Source organism: Trachurus trachurus, assembly GCF_905171665.1.
Source record: "Trachurus trachurus genome assembly, chromosome: 7".
In the NCBI taxonomy this organism is placed as follows: Eukaryota; Metazoa; Chordata; class Actinopteri; order Carangiformes; family Carangidae; genus Trachurus; species Trachurus trachurus.
The window spans coordinates 32,734,302-32,758,841 of record NC_139901.1 but is presented as its reverse complement, the minus strand read 5'-3'; the positions used below and the strand labels follow the sequence as shown (position 1 = coordinate 32,758,841).

At 46.2% G+C, this 24,540-nt stretch overlaps 1 protein-coding gene and 1 long non-coding RNA gene across 2 annotated transcripts; one reads left to right on the top strand and one right to left on the bottom strand.

The window, feature by feature from the left end:
• Window positions 1-6,205: 6,205 nt before the first annotated feature.
• On the top strand, window positions 6,206-6,918 carry LOC310988606. The gene is made up of 3 exons (XR_014595494.1): window positions 6,206-6,539; window positions 6,618-6,691; window positions 6,771-6,918. It is a non-coding gene; the product is annotated as an uncharacterized lncRNA (long non-coding RNA).
• A 14,706-nt stretch (window positions 6,919-21,624) lies between these two features.
• fam43b (family with sequence similarity 43 member B) lies at window positions 21,625-22,930 on the bottom strand (the record flags this gene model as incomplete). Its single annotated transcript, XM_083975594.1, has 1 exon — window positions 21,625-22,930. Exon 1 carries the CDS (start codon window positions 22,675-22,677, stop codon window positions 21,625-21,627), a length of 1,053 nt encoding a protein of 350 aa, XP_083831720.1. The 5' UTR covers window positions 22,678-22,930.
• Between the last annotated feature and the right edge of the window lie 1,610 nt (window positions 22,931-24,540).

The following is a 24,540-nucleotide window of genomic DNA, read 5'->3' as shown; positions in this document are numbered from 1 at the left end:
ATATTTAACAATTTATTTCTTTTTTTCTTGTTTTCCTTTTTCTTTTGTGGGGGGGGGCCGGTTTGATAATTGTTTGTTTTCCTCTAATTTGCATTTGAATATTTTAAGAAGATATTATGTTTAATTTGGTTTTGTATTATAAATAGTATTTAATTGTTTGTGGTGTGTGTGCGAGGTCAGCTAGACTGCGGCCATCTTAATTTTTCCCTCTCTCCCTGTGGACAGGTGCTGTAGTCCAGCGCGGCGGCCCAATCCCTGGTGGTGGCTTCTTCACTCCTCCATTGCGTGTGTGTGCAGTGTCACGGGTGATATTATTTTCTTGGTTTGTTTCTCCTTCTCCTTGGTTTGATTTAGGGTCGCCGTGGCTGGCCCAGCCCTGTCCATTCCCCTTTCTTTGGCCCAGTCTGTTGTGAATGTGAAATATTTTGGCAACTATTGAAGTTTTATCAAAACAATATTGTGACAATAAATTATTATCCTTTTGATACATGAACTCTCCCCTGTGGTGATTCGAGCCTGCGTGACCTTTTTCATTTTTACAAAAATACAGTAACTATTTCCTGGGGCGAAACTCCCCAGGTGGCGTTGTTGGCAACTACTCACCACTCCACCTCGCCACGTTGTCGGCAGGATCACCACATTTAAAGGGGCACCAAATTTTTTGTTGTGTTTGTTTGTTTGTTTTTTTTGCTATTGAGATCGATTTATTTTTATTTTTCATTGATATTATTGTTTCTAGTTACAGAGTCAAAACAGCAGCATCCATCCCAAGAACCAGGCTTCGGTATCGTGAGTATTGGTGCTATTTCACAGCCATCATGGCGGATGAGGTACAGCGACTTAGGGATTTAGTGTCACAGCTAGAGGCAGACAATGAGCAGCTACAGCGGGAGCGCACTGCTTCCCGGGACGTGCCCGGTGGAGCTGTTGCAGGTCCCTCCGGTTCAGCTAGCTATGCCCCATCTAGTGCTGCTACTGTCACGGAGCGGTTGGTTGTGGTTCCCAGAGACCGTAAATGTCCTTTGTTTAATGGGAAGACAGGTGTAGGGATAGCTGAGTGGACAGAGGAGATCGAGGCATGCATGCGGGTTCGCCACCTTTCCGCCGCCGACAAAGCCCTGTTCATTTTTGATCATTTAGATGGGGAAGCCCGAGAGGAGATCCGGTTTAGGCCCAGCACAGAGCGAGGAGATCCAGCTAAGATTTTTGCTATTCTGAGGGAACTGTATGGCTGTGCACAATCTTATGTAACGTTGCAGCAGGCCTTCTTCTCTAGGAAACAACAGGAGGGGGAGACTCTGCAGGAGTATTCCTTGGGCCTGCTGGCTTTAATGGAGCAGGTTGAGCGGTGCGCACCCGACGGGATTCCTAATGCTGGGGATCTTTTGCGTGACCAATTTGTAGAGCATGTTCTTGACAGTTCTCTCCGTCGAACGCTTAAACAGTACGTCCGTAGCAAGCCGACCGCTTCCTTGTTGGACGTACGCGCTGAGGCTATCAGATGGGAAAGGGAGGGCCAATCAAGTGGGTTTAGGGGGCGAAGCCATTCGTTACCATCAGCTTACGGTCTCCAGTATGGGGTGCAAAGCGACTCCCACCCACGTCATCCCGTTGCCCCTCCCAGGTCAGAGATGAGTGATTTAATGGAACTTTTGAAGCGTCAACAGGCCCAACTTGACCAGCTCACGCAGACTGTGGCTGCTCTGCAGGCCCCACGACCACCAGGGAATTTCTTTCGAAATGGTCCTTTAATTTGTCGAAGGTGTCAACAGCCAGGCCACATCGCACGGGAGTGCCGGGGCCCAACCGTACCCCCTCGTGCACGGGCCAACTCTTTTGGTGGTGCAAACCCTCAGGTTACCAGGGCGACCTCCTCGGCTCATCAGCCGGAAAACTGACACCCTCTGAGTCGGCGGGCCTCCGCTCAGATGGGGAAGTCAAGGGCTCACAGGAAGGGTTAGTTGCTGGTTTGATGTCGTCATGTCCAAAAATTGATGTTGTGTTTGGTGGTGTTCATGTCCCTTGTTTGGTCGACACTGGGTCTATGGTGTCCACCATTACTGAGAGCTTCTTTCAACAGCAGTTCTCATCTTGGGACCAGGATCGGCTTCGGTCGTGCAATTGGCTGCAGCTGCGTGCCGCTAACGGGTTAGAAATTCCCTATGTTGGTTACTTAGAGCTTAATGTTTTATTGTGTGGGAAGGTCATTCCTCGCTGTGGGGTGTTAGTCGTCAAGGACCCCCCCGGCACTGTGTCTTCCGTCCCTGGCATCTTGGGGATGAACGTCATTCGCAATTGTTACAGAGAGCTTTTTGGAACTCATGGTTCTTCCTTGTTTGCCTCGCCACCCGTGTCGCACGCTCCAGGTCCAATCTTTGAAGCGCTGCAGCAGTACCATCAGTCTTCAGTCAGCGAGCCAAACCCGTGCACAGGCACTGTGAGGGTCGGGGGTGAGTGGAGGATACGAATACCGGGTGGGGTCCTGAGGCTTGTCGCCAGCACTTGTCCCGAGCAGGCCAGCGATCAGGCTGTGCTTTTCGAACCCTTGGAATCTGGTCTGCCATGTGGCTTGCTTGCTTCTCCCTGTCTTGTTCGTGTCATCCGAGGCACTGCTTACATCCCGGTGATCAATGTGGGGACGACAGATGTTCTTCTGTACCCTCGGACTCGTCTTGGCTCCCTCTGTGGGGCCCAGGTAATCAGTCTACCTCCGGGCGTGACTGAGGTTAAGTCGATCACCGCCAGTGTTTCTGCCCAGGGAGCAACCAGTGTAACACAGGATGAGCTAGCATCTATTGACTTGGCTACATTGTCTGATGAGGACCGGAGGGAGGTGAGATCATTATTGCAGCGGTACCGTTCTGTCTTTTCCACCCACGATGGTGACTTGGGTTGCTCAAATCTCATATCGCATAACATACCACTGCTGGATGATGTGCCAGTCCGGCAGCGTTACCGCCGCATCCCACCCTCTGAGTACGAAGAGGTGAAGTCTCATATCAACCAGCTTCTTGAGACCAAGATCATTAGGGAAAGTTGCAGTCCTTATGCGTCGCCGATTGTTTTGGTCAGAAAGAAGGACGGGAAACTTCGACTGTGTGTAGACTATCGTTTGTTGAACACCAAGACCCGGAAGGATGCGTTCCCTCTCCCTCGCATTGAGGAAAGTTTGGATTCTCTCTGTGGTGCTCGTTGGTTTTCCACGCTAGATCTGGCTAGCGGATACAACCAGGTTCCAGTTGCAGAGGAAGACAAACCCAAAACAGCATTCTGTACACCGTTTGGACTTTTTGAATTTAATCGAATGCCTTTTGGGTTATGTAATGCCCCGAGCACTTTTCAACGATTGATGCAGAGAATGTTCGGGGGTCAGCAAGGTCAGTCTTTGCTTCTTTACTTAGACGACATTATTGTCTTCTCTTCCTCCGTCAGTGAGCACTTACAACGGCTGGAGGCCGTTCTGGGCCGGCTCCAACAAGAAGGCCTGAAAGTTAAGCTGGGGAAATGTGCGTTCTTTCAGCAGCAGGTCAATTATTTGGGGCATGTTATCTCCAGCCAAGGTGTTTCCACCGACCCTGCTAAAATCGAGGCCGTGGCAAAATGGCCACGTCCACGCCAAGTGGCTGAGTTGCGCTCGTTCCTCGGCTTTGCGAGTTACTACAGGCGGTTTGTAGAGGGCTTCGCGAAATTGGCTGCCCCCCTTCACAAGCTGGTGGCGACTCTTGCCGGTACGAAGTCCAGAAGAGGGTCAGGGCAGGCCTTTAGTGATGCTTGGACGTCCCATTGCGAGGAGAGCTTTGAGGCCCTTAAGTCCAGGCTGGTTTCTGCTCCTGTGTTGAGCTATGCAGATTTCTCGCGTCCATTTATCCTGGAGATCGATGCGAGTTATAGTGGTTTGGGAGCTGTCCTTTCCCAGGAGACAGAAAATGGCGTAAGACCACTGGCTTATGCTAGTAGAGGCCTCCGGCCCACGGAGCGCAATATGAGCAATTACAGCTCGATGAAACTAGAGTTCTTGGCACTTAAGTGGGCCATGTCTGAAAAATTCCGTGACTATCTGATGGGGCACAAGTGCATCGTCTTTACAGACAACAACCCACTGAGTCATCTCAATTCGGCCAAGCTTGGGGCGACAGAGCAGCGATGGGCTTCGCAGCTTGCCATCTTTGACTTTGAAATAAAGTATCGTTCGGGTCGCAGTAATAAAAATGCAGACGCGCTCTCCCGGAAGCCTGAGGTTGTATCCAGCGCCATCGGTCAACTCTTGCCTGGTACGCCAGTCCCCAAGGTCCTTCAGGAAGTGTCACGTCCAGCTCCTGGGGCGACGGTGACCCAGTCCATCGTTTCGGCCCTCCCAGGCCAGTCCACTGTCGACATTGGTTCCTTGCAGGAGGCGGATCCGCTCCTGAAGGAGGTCTTGTCTTTCTGGAGGAGGCAAACTCGGCCTTCTGCAGTTGAACGGCGTCAGCTTTCTCCATCAGTCATGGCTGTGTTACGTCAGTGGGACCGTCTGGTTGACCATGAAGGGGTACTGCATCGTCGGATCTTCCTCCCGGAGGGTGGAGAGGGGATTCTTCAGCTCCTCCTCCCAGCAGTTCTCAAAGAGGAAACTTTGAAACAACTTCACGAACAGCATGGTCATCAGGGCGTTGAACGGACCACCGAATTGGTCAGACGTCGTTGTTATTGGCCAGGAATGTTCCTGGACATAAAGAGATGGGTACAGGAATGTGAACGTTGTCAAGTTGCAAAAGACTCTGGCTCGGTGCCACATAGCTTTATGGGCCATTTGTTGGCCTCCCGGCCAAATGAAATTGTGGCTGTGGATTTTACACTGCTTGAGCCTTCCCGAAGTGGTTTTGAAAATGTTCTTGTCATGACTGATGTCTTTAGTAAATTTTCTGTAGCTGTCCCCACCCGGGATCAGCGGGCTTGTACCGTTGCTCGTGTTTTGTTACATGAATGGTTCTACCGGTACGGGGTTCCGAGTCGCATCCACTCAGATCAAGGTCGTTGCTTTGAGAGTCTGTTGATCAAACAACTTTGCTGCTTGTATGGTGTTAATAAATCCCGCACCACTCCATACCACCCTGCCGGGAATGGGCAGTGCGAACGGTTCAACAGAACTCTCCACAATCTTCTTCGCACCCTGCCAGTTTCACAGAAACAGGACTGGGCTTCTTGTTTGCCACAGCTGCTTTTCAGTTATAACAGCACACCACATCAGGTTACTGGCGAGTCCCCCTTTTTCCTGATGTGTGGGCGGGAGCCACAGCTTCCCATCGATTTCCTTCTTGGTCGAGTTAAGGACCCGGTCCCAGGCGAGGTACAGGATTGGATCATTGAGCATCAAGCGAGACTTGAGGTAGCATTTGAGGGTGCTAAGGAGCGGCTGTTGGCTGCTGCAGGCCGCCGAAAGGAGAGGCATGACCAGAGAGTCAGAGAGGTGCCTTTTCAGGTTGGTCAGTTGGTATATGTGCGGGACCTTGGTGTCAGAGGTCGGCACAAGATTCAGGATGTCTGGAGCTCTTTGGTCTATCAAGTAGTGAAAGCTCCAGGTCAGGGTGCAGTGTACACTATCGCTCCTGTGGAGGCTTTGCATCAAGAGCGGACAGTACACCGTGACATGTTGAAGGCTGTCGTCAGGCCCGAGCCCCTTACTCCACCCCCGGAGGAGCAACCTCCCCCAGCTGTGCTGGAAGCTGACAGCGACTCTTCTGTTGATGATCTTTACTTGCTGGTTCCAGAAACCTCATTGCCCCGCACCCTAGTGGTGCCAAGCTCGGTTGGCTCCTCACGCCAACTTCGGAGAGACCACCTAGGAGGTGGGTCCAGCCCCGGCGCTGCTCCACAGCCGGGAGGTTCTGTACCAGCTCCGTCGCACCCTCCCAGGGATCCACCCTGTTCCAGTCAGCAGGCTCCACGTCGTACACCTCGTTTAACAGCTGGTCTGCACTCAAATGTCTATCATCTCCCACGCTCCATCGGTCAGGTAGATGGTGCTACCAATGCGCAGCCCGTACTTACCGCTCAGTCTGCTCACTTTAGGCCTTGGAGTTGAGGTTTCACGGTGGTTCATCGTCGGGACGCCGATGCAAGAAAGGTGGGGTAGATGTGACCGGGTGAGTCATCTCCCTCCTGGTCACTGCATGGCGCTGTTGTCAGCCTGGCGCAGGTTAATGGGGGGACGGCAGTGTTAGGTGATTAAAACAGCTGTGTTGGTCGACATTTTCCCTCTCTGCTTCTGCTGTGCGGTGCGTCCGGTGAGCTGGCCGGCGTGCTTGTTTGTGTCCTCCCGTCGTACCATTAAGGTAGGAATTCTGCGTATTTGCTGGTTTGTGTTTGCTGTTATTGGGCCTGAGGCCTCATCCCTTTGCTCCGTTGCAGTGTTGGAGCAACGGCGAGCTGGTGGAGCGACGCTGTGTGTGTGATTGGGACAGGTGTGTTTGGTCGCTGTTCTCCCTCTCTGCCTCTGCTGTGCGGCGCGTTCGGTGAGCGGGCTGGCGTGCATGCCCGAGTCTCCCCGTCATATCACTAAGGTAAGCATGCCGTGTTAGTTATTGTTTGGTGTTTTACTTTTATTGGCCCTGGGGCTTCATCCTCCCGCTCCGTTGCAGTGCTCGGAGCGGCGGTGAGCCGGAGGGAGCGGGCGGTTCTGGTGGGCGCGTGTTGGGTGCAGTAGAGCTCAGAGGTAGGCTGCTCTAATTGTCTGCTGTTGCAGTTTTACATCATTGCGCTAGTTGTGACACTGTCTCTCTCTTGCTTTACAGCGGGGCGCTGTAACCAGCGGCCCCCACTCTCCTAGTTCTGCACACTATCCTGCGTCCTGGTGTGTTCCGGTCATCGGCCACCATGATGTTTGCTGCTGTTTTGTTTGGCTCGATTACATGGTTTTGATTAAATGATTGTTGTTGCCGACGATAGTGACCTCGGAGATATTTAACAATTTATTTCTTTTTTTCTTGTTTTCCTTTTTCTTTTGTGGGGGGGGGCGGGTTTGATAATTGTTTGTTTTCCTCTAATTTGCATTTGAATATTTTAAGAAGATATTATGTTTAATTTGGTTTTGTATTATAAATAGTATTTAATTGTTTGTGGTGTGTGTGCGAGGTCAGCTAGACTGCGGCCATCTTAATTTTTCCCTCTCTCCCTGTGGACAGGTGCTGTAGTCCAGCGCGGCGGCCCAATCCCTGGTGGTGGCTTCTTCACTCCTCCATTGCGTGTGTGTGCAGTGTCACGGGTGATATTATTTTCTTGGTTTGTTTCTCCTTCTCCTTGGTTTGATTTAGGGTCGCCGTGGCTGGCCCAGCCCTGTCCATTCCCCTTTCTTTGGCCCAGTCTGTTGTGAATGTGAAATATTTTGGCAACTATTGAAGTTTTATCAAAACAATATTGTGACAATAAATTATTATCCTTTTGATACATGAACTCTCCCCTGTGGTGATTCGAGCCTGCGTGACCTTTTTCATTTTTACAAAAATACAGTAACTATTTCCTGGGGCGAAACTCCCCAGGTGGCGTTGTTGGCAACTACTCACCACTCCACCTCGCCACATAAAGTTTTAATATTTTTTCATGCAAGAAAGTAACTGTTTAGGTCCCAAATATACGGCCAGTTTATCCAAATGACGGTAGTTTAGAAGTTTGCTCCGATGTTTTTCGGAGAAGTGAAGCTCCACAACGGCCGCACCATCACAGAGGCAGCAGCCGGTCTGCAGAGCTGGTCGGCCGGCCAACCTTCGTCATCATCTCAGGGGAAAAAACGATCGCTAATTGACTTCCCCGCAGGTTTTTAGAGGTTTACCACTGGCTGGTTAAATTATTTTTAGGAGATAAATGTTGGTCTCATTGATGAAATCTAACACCTGTATCAGTCGCATTAGTTTGTTTGAATGAAAAGTGAAGCTTCATGTGTGTATTGGACAGAAGAGCAGCGCTGCCTCGGGGCTCTGTATGGACAGAAATCACCACATTTAACGTTACATCAATAAATAAATGTTTTACAATGAACACATCAGTCTGCATTACATTTTACTATTATTATTTGTTCATTTATTTATCTTATTAAGTTATATAACATGGTTACGGCACACGGCAAAGATACTTCACTACTCTAAACCGTCTGACGTCGGCTACCCAAATCTCTGTTTTTCTCTGTTTACATGCAAACGTGCAAACAGAGTTTCCCAAAATCTCCACTCTGGCCAGAGTTTTTAAAAAGCATCGTTTTCAGGGGCAAATTCTCCTTTTGTGTCTAAACGAAGGGTCCAAACGATGGTTAATGTCTCCGTTTTTAAAAATAACAAACAGGGCCTGAGACGCTGTGAGAGGAGAGGAGTGAGAGAAATGCATCTCCTTCAGAAAACGTGATTGAGTTCAACAGTAATTTCCACTGTGACATCCCCAGGGTCTAAGGTGTAAGGACCAGTGTGTGTTTGTGTTGCAGGTTCCTGGTTGGTTGGGTGGGAGGCAGCTGCCACTGTCCTCCACAGATTATATAAGAGCTGGCCATGCTGGCTCTCAGGAGGCTCCTTCCTCCTCCTCCTCCTCCTCCTCCTTCTTCTGTTGGAGGTTTGATTTTCTCTCCAGTTCATTTAGTATTTCGTTAGTCTGGTTAGATCCCAGCCCCCGCCCTCGACAGCCCTCGTTGTTGAAACAGACATTTTTGCCAGGGGAGACACTACAGGTGAATAGGGTAAAAAAACAGGTATCACCATGAAACTTCCCAAGTTTTGTCAAGTTGTACTGTATGTTTAAATATGTAAATAAGGCAGTATCTAATCAAATATGCGCTAATTTGCATATATTTCCAGAACAGAAATATGAACGATGGATAAAGCTACTTTCAAAATTCTTGTTTTATTTTGTTGACATACTAGAGTCAGAAGTTTTTACAGAGGAGGATTTTGGATATCTCTTTTTATCACTCTGTAAATGAGAACATACTGTGACCAACCCTAAAGAGTTTTTAGTAATAAAATGTTGTATAAATGAGGCTGTGAATGATATATCAACAATCCCCTCTGTAAAAACCTTCAAGATATAGAAAGGGATCAAAGTGGAAGGTTTGGTGTCTGTAAGTGCTGCTGAAGTGGAGATTTCTAGCTCAGAGTCTGAGTCTGAAAAACTCTTTCTCAGAAAACGGCCTTTAAAAACTTGGACTGTAAAATTACAGAGATTGTTAATGTAAATCCTACTTTAACGACTGGTTGCGGATACGGAGGAAATGACCATTTTTGGGGCCACATCATTGTTCAGGAGAGAGAGAGCTTTACAATGATACCTGACATGACATGGGTCAGACAACAGGCACTGCACAGTATGTCACAGTAGCTGTTAACTTTTGGTGAATTTAGGAGAAATTTACAGACAAAAGAAGACATGTTAAGGAAGAAAAATAGCCCTCAATCTCAAAATTGATGAAAAAACAGTGTTTTTGCCTGTTAGTGTCTGGCCTTAGGAACAAATTTCTGTCAAATAAAATTCCCTCATCTCAGTTATTTCCATGTGTGTCTGTTATTTTCTGTCTTAGAGGCTGTAACACTTTATAGTAAGATTCTTCAAATATACACACGACGCAACTAAATACAGAATAAATGAGTGGATTACAAACAGCGGACAACAAAAGGAAAGTGTTGCTATGGGGACACAATAAAGTGATGAACCCAGCTGGGGTCGGTACTGGTTGTTATTCAGCGCTGTGCAACGTTTAAAGTCGTGACAACAGCCTCTAAACAGTGGCGCTAAAGCAGTTTGTATTTCTCTCAGCTCTTCACTTAGTAGGCCTATGTCTTTCTGTTTTGTTCAGTTTGACCTTGTTATCTGTATAGAAATGACAGCCCAAAATTGTGCAGCGAGCCATCTGGAAAAGAAGTTGTGTGCTGATTAGAGGAGGAAGCTAAACTCTCCCTGTGAGTGTTACATTAACAGTGAAGCATTAATGTGCAGCTGAAGTGGAGCTACAGTAACTTTAACTATTCTATATTAAAATTCATATTCCCACTTGACAGGAGCCACTGCAGCACTGTAGGTTACAACCCGTTTCTAAACTAACTCTAACTAACTCTAAAATATTCCAAAGTCTCTAGAATTTTCCTAAAAAGCCAAAATATAGACTTAAACAACAGAAGTCCTGCTTCATTAGCACCAATGTGTTTTATCCAAGCCAATGACAGACTGCAGATGAAGTTGGGTGTGGAGCTGTGGATTGGCATAAAAACTTAATGTTGTGTAATTTTACAAACTGCAACGAATAAACTACAGACTCTTAACTTTAAAGGGGACATATCATATTATGGAAATATCACTTTTTGAAGGCTCTTTAACATATATTTGGGTGTTTGTCTTGCCTTCCGGCCCCTAAAATGGGAGAATTGACAAAAAACAAGGTTAAAATCCATGTGGTTTTATGAGCTGTTCCCTCAGTTGTCTTCCAGTGATGTACTGTAACTAGTTTTTGAATTTGCATAATACCGCCCCTACCTGATACCGGTAGAAGGGGCGGGGCAAGCAGTGGCGAAAGGGACAACGAGGAGTTTCTCCGTCGGCAGAATGAAAAATTCCGCGACAATAAAAAAGTCTCATATTAATGTGGATGAATCTACGTTACCACTTGTTAATGGTCCATTTTCTATAAATATATCATTTTGTCTCTATGGTTATTTTGTTATTATTAGTGGTGGTGGAAATGCTGGGCGAGCCGACCAGCGTTTCTTTACTTTCGGTTTCGTGGCGAGTCATGAGAATAACGCCGCCGAATCTCCGTTTATGGTCGGAACTACGACGGTATGTGATCGTCTTCCAACCTCTGACTTTAATTCTTGATGAATGAAAACATGAGTCTGTCTTGTGCCGGTCAAAGAATTTCACGGTGCGGAGGCTCATAAATGTAGTGTGAAAACACTTCACTTTTACAAAACTCCTCGTTGTCCCTTTAAAGGGACAGGCGCTGAAACCATTTCTGAACTGTTTTGAGAGGATGAAAAGACACAGACATGTCTTTAAGACACCTGACAACTATTTTAATTTGTGGAAAAGGGGGGCGTAATATGTCTCCTTTAAAATCAAACCCAAACCTGTGCCTTTTTCCTGCTTAATGTGTCTGTATAGAATTACAACAGAGCGCTGGTGGTGTCATGTTGGTGCATCTGTAACCAGATCTCAGAACAATCAGTGAAGCCGCTGACGTAGGAACAACCACCACCACCACTCTGCAAGGACGTAGGTGGCACCGGTGACTCCAATTCGGGGCACAATAAAAGAACAATTTGGAAACACAAACGTGTGCTCCCAGGTTATTGATTTCATAATTAGTTTCTGCGATGGCTCCCCGGTGACGTGAGGACGGGGGGGTAACCGTGGATACGTGCAGCCGGTCTGCAGCTCTGTAGCTCTGCAGTAGAGAGACATCAGCTGCTGCGCTGTGACAGGCCGGGTTATTAAACTGCCTCACGTAGGTTTTATAAAATGTCCTATAAAACCACCAACAACCTTTCAAAGAGCCTTTTTCATATTTTGCAAAGAGTCATTTAATCAGGTTTAATGGAGGAATAGTGGTGTAAAGGGCGTGGGGAATATCCACCGTGGCTCATTTTCAATAAAGTCAGCAGCAAGAGGTAAAGTGTGAGGATGAGCAGTGGAGCTGCATGACTGAAACACTATTGGAGATTGACTGAATTCAGTCCTGTCACCACGATTCCTTTATCTGCAGCCTCAGAAAACACGGAGAGAGAGAAGAGACACAACGGACGTATTATTCACTTTTCTGAACAGCACTATCAAGCAAAATGCACGCACTAGTTTTCCTGAGGCAGGATTTTTCATCTCCGACTTCTTTCCCCCCGACAATCTTGGCATTGCTTATTATGTTTTAATGGGATAAAACCATTAATGTTTCATGGCAGTAACTAATCCCTGATTCTCATGAATTAGTTAGCTGTGCAGTTTTGCTTTCTGGCGCTCAAAGTTTCTATTTTTTTTTTGTACTTTTTATTTTTTCATAGGAGTCTGAGTTGCAGCTTTATAACACTCAACAAGGAACATCTGTGGCCCCAGGAGGTTATTTGACAACTACGTCTAATGAGTTCTTCTCACTCACTCTCACTTGAAGACCATGTGCAGTAGAAGTCGTGTCGTGCAACATCCAAGGAAAAAGAAGAAAAAAATAAGTCATTAATGTGCATCTTACCGCTGGAGTGCAGTTTTGTTGTTTGTATTGAAAGCATCCTCAGACTCAGCCTCGGCGAGATTTTGACAGCGTTTGCAGCAGCGCAGCAAAACACGGCTTCTCATTTGCAAATTGCAAGGTGTGCAACTCTCTTCTCAGAAGGTACGATTAGATATGCATGAGATGGAAAATGATGCTTGTTAGCTTTGATAGTCTGACCATTTGAACTTGTAACTCAAACTCAAAGCTTTTCTCCCCCGACTGCAAAAAAAAAAAAAGATAGGACGGAGCATCGTATAGAAGATCGACAGCAGGACACGACCCAACATGGCCTCTGATCATGTTCAAGTGACAAGGTCTTCTACAGTGGTGTAGTGGGGATTTTTTTACTGGGTGAACGCCATCGGAATACAAAATATGTGACGCCATTGAAATAAATATGTGACGCCATTGAAATACCATCCACTGCCACACGGGAGTTTAGTGTGACTGAACAAGACTGTAATGTTTAATTGTTATCTAGCCTAATGCCACTGTCACAATCATTCACTCCAAAGTGTTGAAAGTCCAAGACAAAGTTTTATTATCTCCAGACCAGGGGTGTCAAACTCAAATACTATAGCTACAAGTCCAGGGCCGGACTAGTTGTTTATTGATTAACCTTGACTTTTTTGCACATATTGAACCTAAAACTAACAAAGCCTGTAAGTTAACAACATCAAAATTAAATACATTTTAAAAATCAGTTGCATTCGTTTCTAATGGCTCTATCTGCAGCTTTCCATATAGTCATTTCTAGGGGGGGAAACCCATTTCTTTTCCGCTGTTTTGACACCCCTCCCCCTCCGCCTGGCCATGTGGATTTGTTTACAACGAAGCCGGTGAAAAATCAATAGGGAGCGGTGAATAACATTACGATGTTACGACGTGTCCATCATAAAAGAATGCGGGTTACGGAGTGTGTTTGTGTCGCGGTGCCGCAGAGAGGAGAGCTGGGACACCGGGGCGGCGACCGAGTTACTACACTGATGTTACAAGGTTGGTTTTTAGGGCTGGGCCGATATGCTTTTGTGCCGATTCGATTCTCTAACGATTTTTGGGTCCCGATTCGATTTAAATTGCGATTCTGATTAAACAAGTAGCCTATTGCGATTCGATTTTACCAAGTATTGCGATTTTATATTTCAATTACTGTGATTTTCTGTCCTTAAACAAGAGCAGGTTGAACCAAACACTTGACAATACATCATAAGTCATATTTCCAAAATATAATACACACATCACATCAGTTTGTCTGTTGTGTTTGTTTGTTCACATAGATATCTGTGAACAAACGAACACAACAGGCCGGTATGACTTTTTTTTTTTTTTTTTTAATCGAAAAAAAATCGATTTTCTCGATTTTCTCGTTTCTCGATTTTTAAAAATCGATTCTCATATGAGAATCGATTTTTAAAAATCACCAGAAAAAAATCGCGATTAATATAAAAATCGATTTTTTGGCCCAGCCCTATTGGTTTTCAGCCGTGAAACACCAGGTGAAGGCAGAGAGCCTCCATTGTCACGTCGTTAACGATCACAATTACTCCGGAGCTTTTTAATTAAGGTAAAAACGTAGCATAGCCAAGGGAAAATCCTGCTTAGTTCCACTTTAGAAAAAAAAAAAACAAAGACTGGGGGGACAGCACACCCTCGTGTCCAACGACCACTACACCACTGGTCTTCTATAGGTTAATGGCTGTGGTGATTATGACGGGAGCAGAGGTGGCAGGTTAGATCAGTTGGACTTCATCCTTTCAGTCTTTTTCTCTTTTACAAAATTGAACTCTTGGAGATGAAGATTGAATCCTCCCTCCCTCCTCCCTCGTTGCGTCAAAGTTAATTTTTCCAGTCTTGGAAAGGCATCATTGTTCATTGTTCCTCTTTTACAGCCGATTGAAGGTAAACACACACACACACACACACACACACACACACACACACACACACACACACACACACACACACACACACACACACACACACACACACAACGACTTCAATTCTCACCAAATGTCAGGAACCAGTGTGAGTGTTTGCTGCCTCTCAGGCGGTAATGAGCTCAGCTACAGAGCGGCGCACCTCCAGGAAGTGAGGTGGAAAACTAGAAAACTCACCTCGACATGTAACACAAATGTGAAATGTGTTTGAAATGGGTTTTCACAGCTCTCTTTAGGATTGAAAGGACAAAAGAGACTGCTTGGCCTTGGTTTGATCATAGGTCTGGCTCAAGTGGTCCTCGATTGACAAACATGTCGGCCCCCATTCAAGTTAGATTTCAATGTATCCACATGGATTTATGCATTGATTCTTAAGAAAATCTGACTTGAGTCCTACTATTATCCCAAACTTTGTTGAAACAGTTACTTTGACCCCAAACACCATGCTTCCTTATTCTAAATACACATTTTATCCAAAACCTTTAACTTTACAGTTGCTTTTTGTTAGTTCTGGTGTTGCTACGTAGCCTTTAGCATTTAGCCTATAGTCGATTAATAGTCTTGGTAACAATTCATCAAACCACTGTCATATTTACAAGAAAAAAGGTTATGATGCAGAGCTGCAGCAGGGGTACAGCAGTGACTCGGTATCGGAAAACGACAAGACAGTCCGACCACAGTCAGGGCTAACGTAGCCAATGTTATCTGGCCCTCTGCGTTGTGTTTCGGTACGCACTGCCACAGGTGGGATTCGAACCCTTGTCTCGACGATGCAAACCGTTGTGCTAAGAGGTCAATGACCGCTTAACGGTCAGGTTTTGCACCCGGACGCTCTGTTACACTAGCTGGTTAGCATGCTAGCAAGTTCAATAGCAGAAAAGAAGAAGACGTTTCCTTCCACTGCTGGACACAGCTCTTAGAGTGGCGGTAAGTAGCTAAACACCCGCTAAATGCGCTAGCACCAGCTAGCTACTCGACTCAACCGTTTTTTTTTTTTTTTTCCACCTGGGATAGTAGCTACCTGGTACCTGGTACTTTTTTTTGTAACGTCACAGACCAGGTTCCAAGTGAGCCGGCCACTGATTGGCCAGAGAGTCCGTCGACAAGAGGATCCAAAAAGAGAGCTAGATGGAGCGATTGTAGCAGCCGTGCTATTACAACCCCGTCCACTTTGAGGAAGAACTGAATTACTCTGTTGTAATGGAAAATGACCAAAACCAAGCCAAGTCGAGGGCGCATGACGTCTGTCCGACTCCGACTTCCCATTTCTCCGACCGTACATTTCTTTATTTTTGCATCCATTACTCCGACCTCCCATTTCTCCAACTTAAGTAACCCTAACGCTTACCCAAAACCTAACCGTAACACTGTAGGATAACTCAGATTAATGGATAGTCGGAGAAATGAGCGGTCGGACTGACGTATGCTCGCCCCAAGTCGAGTGGAAAAGGGCCATAATGCTAATGTTAGCTGTGTAGCATCAGCCACAGCTTTAAAGAGGAAACAAACTGGGAGCAGCGTAGTGATCAGAAAACATTTCTATGATGGTCCAGTTTTTATTCCTTCTTTGCAGCCAGCGGCCTCACCGCTCTTCATCTCTCTGTCTACAGACCTGAGTCTCATTGATCTGCTCTCTCCTTCCTTCCTCTGTAGCTACACAGTCTCTTCTTTATCTCAGCTGCTCCTCACATCTTTCTTGTGCTCGTCGTCTCGCTGCAACCAAGTGGACAGCCACCTGCTGCCAGCTGCTGCTGCTACGACCGGGGGACACGACAACAACATTTTGTTAATAATAATAATAATAATGGATTACATTTATATAGCGCTTTTCTACCGTTACCCGATACCCAAAGCGCGTACAGAAACCATTATTCATTCATACACATTCACACCGGTGGTGGTAAACTACGTGTGTAGCCACAGTTGCCCTGGGGCAGACTGACGGAAGCGTGGCTGCCATTTCGCGCCAAACGGCCCCTCCGACCACCACCATGATCATTCATACGCATTCACACGAGGCAAGTTGGGTTAGGTGTCTTGCCCAAGGACACTACGACAGAGACTGGGAGAGAGCGGGATTCGAACCGCCAACCCTCTGATTATTGGACGACCCGCTCTACCGCCTGAGCCACTGCCGCCCCTGTTGTTCCTCGTCCTCATCTGGATGAGAGCGACGCGCCGGCCTGTGGTGCTGCTGTCACTCACGTTCCTGTGTTGTTGTGTTTTGTTCCACAGATGCTGCACGAGGACGAGAGAGAGAGGGAGCGTCTGAAGAGTTGTGTGTTTGTGTGTTTGTGCAGCCAGAGGCGTCTCTGAAGACGTCCTGCCGTGAAGTGGCCCAGCGTGGTTGTGTGTGATACTTTAACAGGACAGCGTGTCTGCCATGTTTGATCAGATTTTACGGCTCTTTTTAGGAGCAGATCTCCCGCGGCTGACGACGACGACGTGACAAAGCAACAAACAAAGCTCGGGTCCCGGGCTCCAGCCAGAGTCCTGCACGGGTCCCATTTTGGAAACCTGCGCCCGCTCCACCCGTAGGTTTTTAAGCCCGTGTCCCGACTCGTCACCTGTGATTATTTCTGACTTATTACAAGAAGACTCTCTGCACTCCTCCCGTTAGCAACGCCAGCCCATAATAGCCCTGCCCAGAGATTTACAACATACAGTGTTGTGAACAGACCCAAAGAAACGGCCTATTTTCGTGGCCTAAAAGAGGTTTTACGTGAAAAAAAAACACAGTTCCATTGTTCGCTATAATATAATTTTTTCCAGCCCTTCAAAGTGCAGGAAAAACACAGTTTTTATTTGGACCTAACCAACTGCTGATCGGCGGGCGCTAACCCTGGGCGGAGGGATACGTGAGTTGGTTAGGTCCAAATAAAAACTGTGTTTCAACGGGAGAGTTTTAACAGCTGACGGTGTTAGCTTAGCTACCGCCGTTAGCTTAGCTACCGTTAGCTGTCCCTGTCAGCTGCAGCCACTGATGCTTTCTAGACACCGTGTTCCCCCTACAACACATAGCAACACAAAACACACACACAGAAATAGTGATGTTTCTTCAATCATTTCAGATTTGTCTAAACGGTGATAGGGCATGAAAAATATGATATATAGCTAAACTCTCATTCGTTACTATTGATCTAATTCAAATTACGTGCTGGTTTTCTACCCAGAAGTAGAATGTAAACAACAAGGAGATTCTGTCTATAGTGGAAGGATGTGAGTGTGATGGAGCTCAGCGTGCACCTCGCCACTCGCCATCTGCTCCCTCTCTCTCTCCCTTCGCCTGACAACCAAGAGTTATGTTTACATAAAAAGCGACCGCGACTCCTCCTCTAAACGGCTCCATGTTAACACAACATTGGCAGCGTGTCAGACACACAATGCATCTCTGCATGAATGTCAGCGAGCAAACAATGTGACTTTATCACATCGTGCACCGTGCAGCCTATATGATTACTCATCTGTGCAGAGATTAAACATGCAGAGAAGATATACAGGAACCAAACAGGTTTTGTATTAGTATTCAGACTCTGCACTTATCCTTTGCTGTGTGTGGATGTGTGTGGGTCCTTTATCATCCATCCACTGACATTAGGTTCTCTTCTCTTGCAATGATAGCTGATTCCAGGAAAAGGGAAACAAAATATATATTATTGATCTGAGAGGCTCCAGGTGAAAGTCTCTCTCCTCGGAACGATCCATCTCTGTAATTCAAACCAACTCTGATTGATTTTCAGATCCATCAACAACAGAGCATGATGAGGAATGACAAATCAAAAAGCTTTTGATGCCGTTACGTAAGACAATTGAAGCCAGTTTTGACATCAGTGATTTCACAGGGCATTATTTATTGCACTGCTGTGTAATAGTACACTGGGGTGATAAAATGTCACATAAAAAAAAAAAAAGAATTCATTGTAGCTCAAAGAAAAGAGATGCTGATGCCTCTAAACTGCCCCGACTGCATAAAAAAAACCAAAAACACCACAGCAACTTAAAATATGCTGCAGCTTTAAATAGTTTTGTTGCCTTTTTCCACTTTAGCTGATGTTGTTTTTACTCCGGGACAAAGTCGTCACGGAAACGGCTGATGTTGGCAGTGGAGTGGTTGATGAGTGAGTCAACTTCCTGATCCCCGTTTTGGATCATTCGGTTCTATCAGGGCCTGACAGCCGTCCTGCAGAGGCAGGTGCTTTATGTTCCCGGACAATTCAATCCGCTGATTAATTGCCCCCTCCTCCTCCTCCTCCTCCTCCCCCCACCCCACCACCCGTCCTCAGGGTAAAGGCCCCCGGGAAGCCAAGTACAAGGCCTGCAGAAATGTATCAAACCACATTAAAGGGATAGTTCATCCAAAATTGAAATTTCAGGGGGTCTCGGCGTAGCAGTGCATGTCCACATAACGGTTGCAAATGGATACCAACTGTCTTCGTACCAAAAAGACACACCAAAAAACATCCAAATACCTCCATGCTGCTCGTATGTAATGTCCGTCTTGTATTGAAGCCCCGAAATGCGAAATTGTCCCGAAAAAAATTAAATAAGTCTATATTTCAATCTTGTTTTGTAGCAGAAGCTTCTCAAAGCTCCTCTTCCTGGTTCGTTAAATTTGGACGAACTGGGAAGAGGAGCTTCCGCTACAAACAAGCTTGAAATATAGACTTATTTAAACTTTTTTATAATTTTTTTCGGGACAATTTCGCATTTCGGGGCTTCAATACAAGACCAACTGTCTTGTTACGAAGACAGTTGGTATCCATTTGCAACCGTCATATGGACATGCACTGCTACGTCGAGACCCCCTGTAACTCAGAGAAGCCACGGAGGACTCTGAAACTTCTCCCAGCCCTTAGTCCACATGAGGGGGAGGAGATCATGAGTGAAATTTCAATTTTGGGTGAACTATCCCTTTAACATCTTCTGACACTGGCACTGACTGGCGGTTTTGAAGTTGACATAAGTGTCTTCTTCTTCTTTTCTTGTGCTAAATCCTCGGGGTTCCCCTTTTTAAAATATCGCTCAGGAAGCAGATTATTATTCTGCCGTAAACATGTTGTTTTTCTGTCTTTGAAGTGCATGTTAGAGATATTTTCACATCCCAAACATGCAAAATGCAAATGCTCCACTGCAGGAACGCAGGAGTCGTTGGAATTCATTTGAATAACGTCTTTGATAATGTCTAGGAATGAAAAAAATAAAACCTCCCGCCGAGATTGAAGAAGGAAAACCCAAGTGAGGGCAATTTTTATTCATCGTATTTGGAAAATAAATAGCTTTATCTCATCATCATTATAATAATAATAATACCCACAATGCATCTTTAGACAGTAGCACAGATATTATCAACAGGAAATTAGCTAAAGTCATATTCAAAAACAGTTGGTTCTTCAGGGTCTTTCTGCATTTTTGCGAGGGCTCATGTGGAAAAACTGCACCGGCAGAACGTGGCTATGAAGAGCAGAGCTGTGGACGGCAAATAGAGATCTGTGTTTGTTGTTGTAGTTGTTGTAGTTTTGGCAAAGTGGGCATGGACATTGCAATTAGGAGAAATGCATTACACAAACAAGACAATGCTGCATGAACAGTTGTAAGTGTGTGTGTAAGTGTGTGTGTTTTGTCCCCCCTGGTTGCACATTTATCACAGTGTTCATTTTGAAAAAGCCGAGGGATCAAAGATGTCACATGAAAAAGAAGACAAAAGCTCCGCTCAGAAAGGTTACCGCTGACATGTCATGCATAAATGATGGGGGAGTGTGACGGATGGAGGCAATAAACGCGTCGACTCGATGGCTTGCTTCCTAAAAATTATCGCCTTGTTCATTATTAGTCTGTCGGCACTGTGATCGTTAGTGAATCCGTAATAAACTTCTCAAAACACATCTCGCCGATTTTGGATTTTGTGAGTGCTCGGAGAAAAAAGGGGGTCACACACAAACATCATCGGTGTAAGGATTGTCATCTTAGAAAAAACATTACATACAAATATACAAAGAGCCTCCCTGAAAAAAAACAAAAAAAAACCATACATATTACAAGTCGATCCGGGTAAAAAAAAAAACCCCGTCCCTGCTGGAAAAACACGTCGTCAGAAAAATAGAAGTAGAGAGATAACGAGGACGAACAAACACATCATCCTGCTGCTTGGTGCTGTGTGTTCGGTGTGTGACCTCTGGAGGCCACCGTCCTCGTTCGTCTTTGTGCTTTCGTTAAAGTCTGTGCATCTTCATCATCTTCATCATCATTAACAACAGCCCTCTTTGTAAACAGCCCCCCCTCCCCCCTCTCCCCCCCCTCCACCAACACTCTGCTACAGTCCAACCAGCGTCCGAGCCGTCGGGGAGAGAGAGATTTAATCCCACAGATTGAACCAAGTTTCTGGGTGAAACACTTCACATTACATGGACGAGGGGGGAGGAGAGGAGAGGGGGGGCCTGAGTCGGGGGGTGGGGGGGTAATACCGGTGAAGGGCAAAGAGAGTAAAGAGAGAGGAATGTGTTACTGTTAAAGGGATAGTTCAACATTGTGCCACAAATTGGCCCCATTGCCATAATCCCTATAGTCATAGCAGTAGGTTCGTTACCTTTAATTGTCGGTGCAAGCTGTTTTTAGAACGGCGGAGCAGAGCCGTGAGCTGCTCAGAGCTACGCTACGGAGGCTCATTATGGGATTTCTTGGTTTCCCTTTTTCATCAAACTCATCAAATACACAATCCAACAACTCCACAACGCTCTGGTGGACAAGTTGTGAGCTGCACATTCACCACGCTATGAGATAATAACACAACGTTACCACACAGAGTTGTTTTTAGGGCTGACCCGATTATCATATTTTGATAATCGAAGCTTCGCGGACATAAAATCGATCTTAATCGTAGCAGAAATAATGAAAGTAATGGCAAACAAACACTGCATATCTCCAAAATCAGGCAGGTTTCCAGGATGCCAAGTAGCTACTCATTGTAATGTAACAAGTGCCGATGAGAACCGGTGTCAAAAAGGAAAAAAGGAAGAAAAAAAAACAATCGATCACAGACTTCATGATCGATTTTCCATGGCAACGAACGAAGCTTCGAAGCTTCGATTTTTTTGGGTCAGCCCTAGTTGTTTTAGGGGGAAATACAGAGACTGCTTGATGAAAAACTGTCCCTGATGGGAACACACAACAACTTGCATTTTGGAGTTGTTGGATTGTGTATTTGATGAGTTTGATGAGGGAAACCAAGAAATCCCATAATGAGCCTCTGTAGCGTAGCTCTGAGCAGCTCACGACTCTGCTCCGCCGTTCTAAAAACATCTTGCACCGACAATTAAAGGTAACGAACCTACTGCTATGACTATAGGGATTATGACAATGGGGCCAATTTGTGCCAAAATGTTGATGATGATGAACTATCCCTTTATTATTATTAAGTGCTGCTGCAGAAAAACGGCGTTCTTTTAAAAGCCGAGGCGGCGGCGGCGGCGGCTGCGTTGCCAGTCACACCAGAGAGGTGATGAACGTGAACGTGTTGTTGTTGCTGTCGCTGACAAAGTTGATCTGGCACTGCTCCAGCCGGGCGATGTCCCCGAGGTCCAGCTCCGACAGCAGCTGAGTCGGCTCCGTGTTCGTCGTCAAAACCTTCACACAACGCTCCTCTACCTCCTCCTCTACCTCCTCCTCCTCCTCTGATTCCTCCGATTCCTCCGACTCCTGCTGCTTCTCATCTCTGCTGTCCTCCTCTTCTTCCTCTTCCTCCTCCTCCTCCTCCTCCTCCTCGGTAATGGAGCAGAGGCGTGTAGCGGCGCTGCTCCCGGGGTTCTCGGCCGGCGGTCTGTAGTGACACTGCCCGTTCAGCAGCCTCCTCAGCGGCATCAGCGGCACGGCCTCGTCCCCGAGCAGCTGCTGCTGGCAGTGCCGGAAGTCGCTCTGCCGCTTCAGCCGCTTGAACTCGCTGAAGGCCGACGTGGCGTTGCGGTCCAGGCTGCGCGCCACGGCCTGCGCCTTCTCCGCCTTGCCCACGAGCACGGCGTGGCACCGCAGCACCACCGCCATGTTCTTCACCTGGTGCCGGTAGATCCAGGCCAGGATCTTGGGCCGGCTCGGGTCGGCGGCGCAGTACGTGATCCGGTTCAGCGAGTAGAGGTGGACCGGCGGTTTGTTGTTCTTCCCGGATTTGTCGGCGCTCATGCGGATGCCCTGCGGCCCGACCGTCAGCCTCATCTTCACGCTCTGCTCGCCGTAGCTGCTCCGCGCCCAGATCTTGGCCACGGCGTCCCGCGTGCAGCCGTCGCCCTTCGCCGTGATGGTGACCACGCTGCCCAGGTAGCGCACGCTGTACACCGGCTCCTCCTTGTTGAGCTCCACCTTCTGCCGCTTGGTGTGGAAGATGCTGCCCACCCAGGGGAAGGGGCAGTCGGGCAGCAGGTCGGGGCAGGAGCGCAGCAGCGAGGAGAGGATGGAGTGGTAGGTCAGCCCCGACCCGAGGCTCTTGGCTTTACTCTTGGCTTCATCTTCCACCAGGACAAACTTATTCCGTCTCCAAGGCAGCATGGTGAGCCCCCTTCTGCCTTCTGCCGCTGCGTTATATATATTCGCGTCTTGTCAGGCTCAGGCAACAAAAAAAAAAGAAAGAAAGAAAGAAAAAAAAGTAGAAATCCTGTGTGATGATTGTGTGCGTGAAAGAGAGAAAAAGACAGAGAGAGACGGAGCGGAGAGAAGCTGCTTTGCGAAGCGCTGAGGAGAGACTGAGAGCTGCGAGCCTCAGCCAGTCTGTTCCCCTCGCTCTCGCTCCTCCTTCCTCTCCTCCTCCTCCTCCTCCTCCTCCTCCTCCTTCTCCTCTGTTGTCTGCATCATGCAGCGCTGGGAAGTGCGGGAGACTTCGCCCGGCGCTCCGGCACTAACTCTCTCTCCCTTCCCTCCCTCTCTGCTTCGTTGTTTTGCTTCCAAATGGCTCCGTACCAAAGCATTATTTATCTGTCCGAGCGACGTTGCACTGAGGTTTCTCTGTATTTATGCTTCTGGTTGAAGCTGAGGGAGAGGGAGCATCGCCGAGTCATCCCCCAGTCTGCAGACATATGTGACCGCTTCATAACTCTGGTGTAAAAAGTCATTCAAGTTCAGACGGTGTCGTTAATTCTGCTTGTTTAGAGCTGTATTTAAATGAGTGTGACGGCAGAATAAGAATAGTGTCCTTTAATTATTGCTGTGAAAGGTTTGTTTACATCAGAGGAAACAGACCAGATTTCCATAGATATCAAACTCTCAGGTAAATAAACTCTATAATCTCTTTCGTTGTTGTGGTTTGACCGCTGACAGCCACCATACATCACATCGAGACTTCTTCACCGTCATAACATACGACTCCATCGATCTGAACCATCACTCACATGAAGTGGAAGCACGGTGGATAATCTGGTTTTTACCAAACGAAAGGAAACAGAATGCATTACAGTATGTACATAGTACTACATTATATAGACACTGTCTCTGTACTGTAGTGTTTAATTATTTAAATTCTCTTACTAACCCTGGGCTAATGTCCTAAATAAATCCTTAGAAAAATAAATCTCATTTTACATTAGGCTACTACATAATAATAAAAATTAAATAACTTGAAGAAAGAACAAGATATTGGAATTAGGAATAGTTTATATGCTCAAACAGCTCTGTATGTGTTTGTTTAGTTTGTAATGATTATAAATTGAGGATGGCTGACTGCAGGTAAACATGTCGTCCTAATGGACCGAGGAGCTCCACTCACTATTTCATTGTCTGACAACGGAAACAGAAGAATATGTAAATGAGAGCAGCTTCAGTAGAAACATAGGTGTATTAAAAAAAAAAACACTTTATATTTGAGCACAGAGACTGAGACAGGGGTAAACAAATAAATGCAGGATAGGCAGAATGCAAATAGCCCACGATGCAGACCTGATGTCTTGTTATTAAAAGAAACCATAACCATAACTCCCTGGACTTAAATAAAAACATGCTTCAGCTGCTACAGGTATTGAATTAAAGGAATCAATACGCTATGCTATAGTCTCATAGTGATTTTATTCTATTTTACAGTTTTATACTCTTTCTTGTTGTTATCTTTCTCCTATTTCTATCCTGCATTTTATTCTATTCTATTTTATAAAACTGTATTGTTGTTAAAAGTTGTTATTTATTTTCTATTGCTATATTTTATTTTTTGGTTGTTTTTAATCTTCGTGCATTAGTCTCCATGCTTTTTCTTGTTTTACCTCCTATTGTTCAATCAAAATCTAAAGCACTTTGAACGGCATCTATTTGCTTTAAAAGGTGCTATATAGATAACATTTGATTGATTGAATACTGCAGGACAACGCTAGTGGCAGAAACATTGACTAAAATAAAATATGCTTTATAGTTTGATAAAAAATCAAAGTG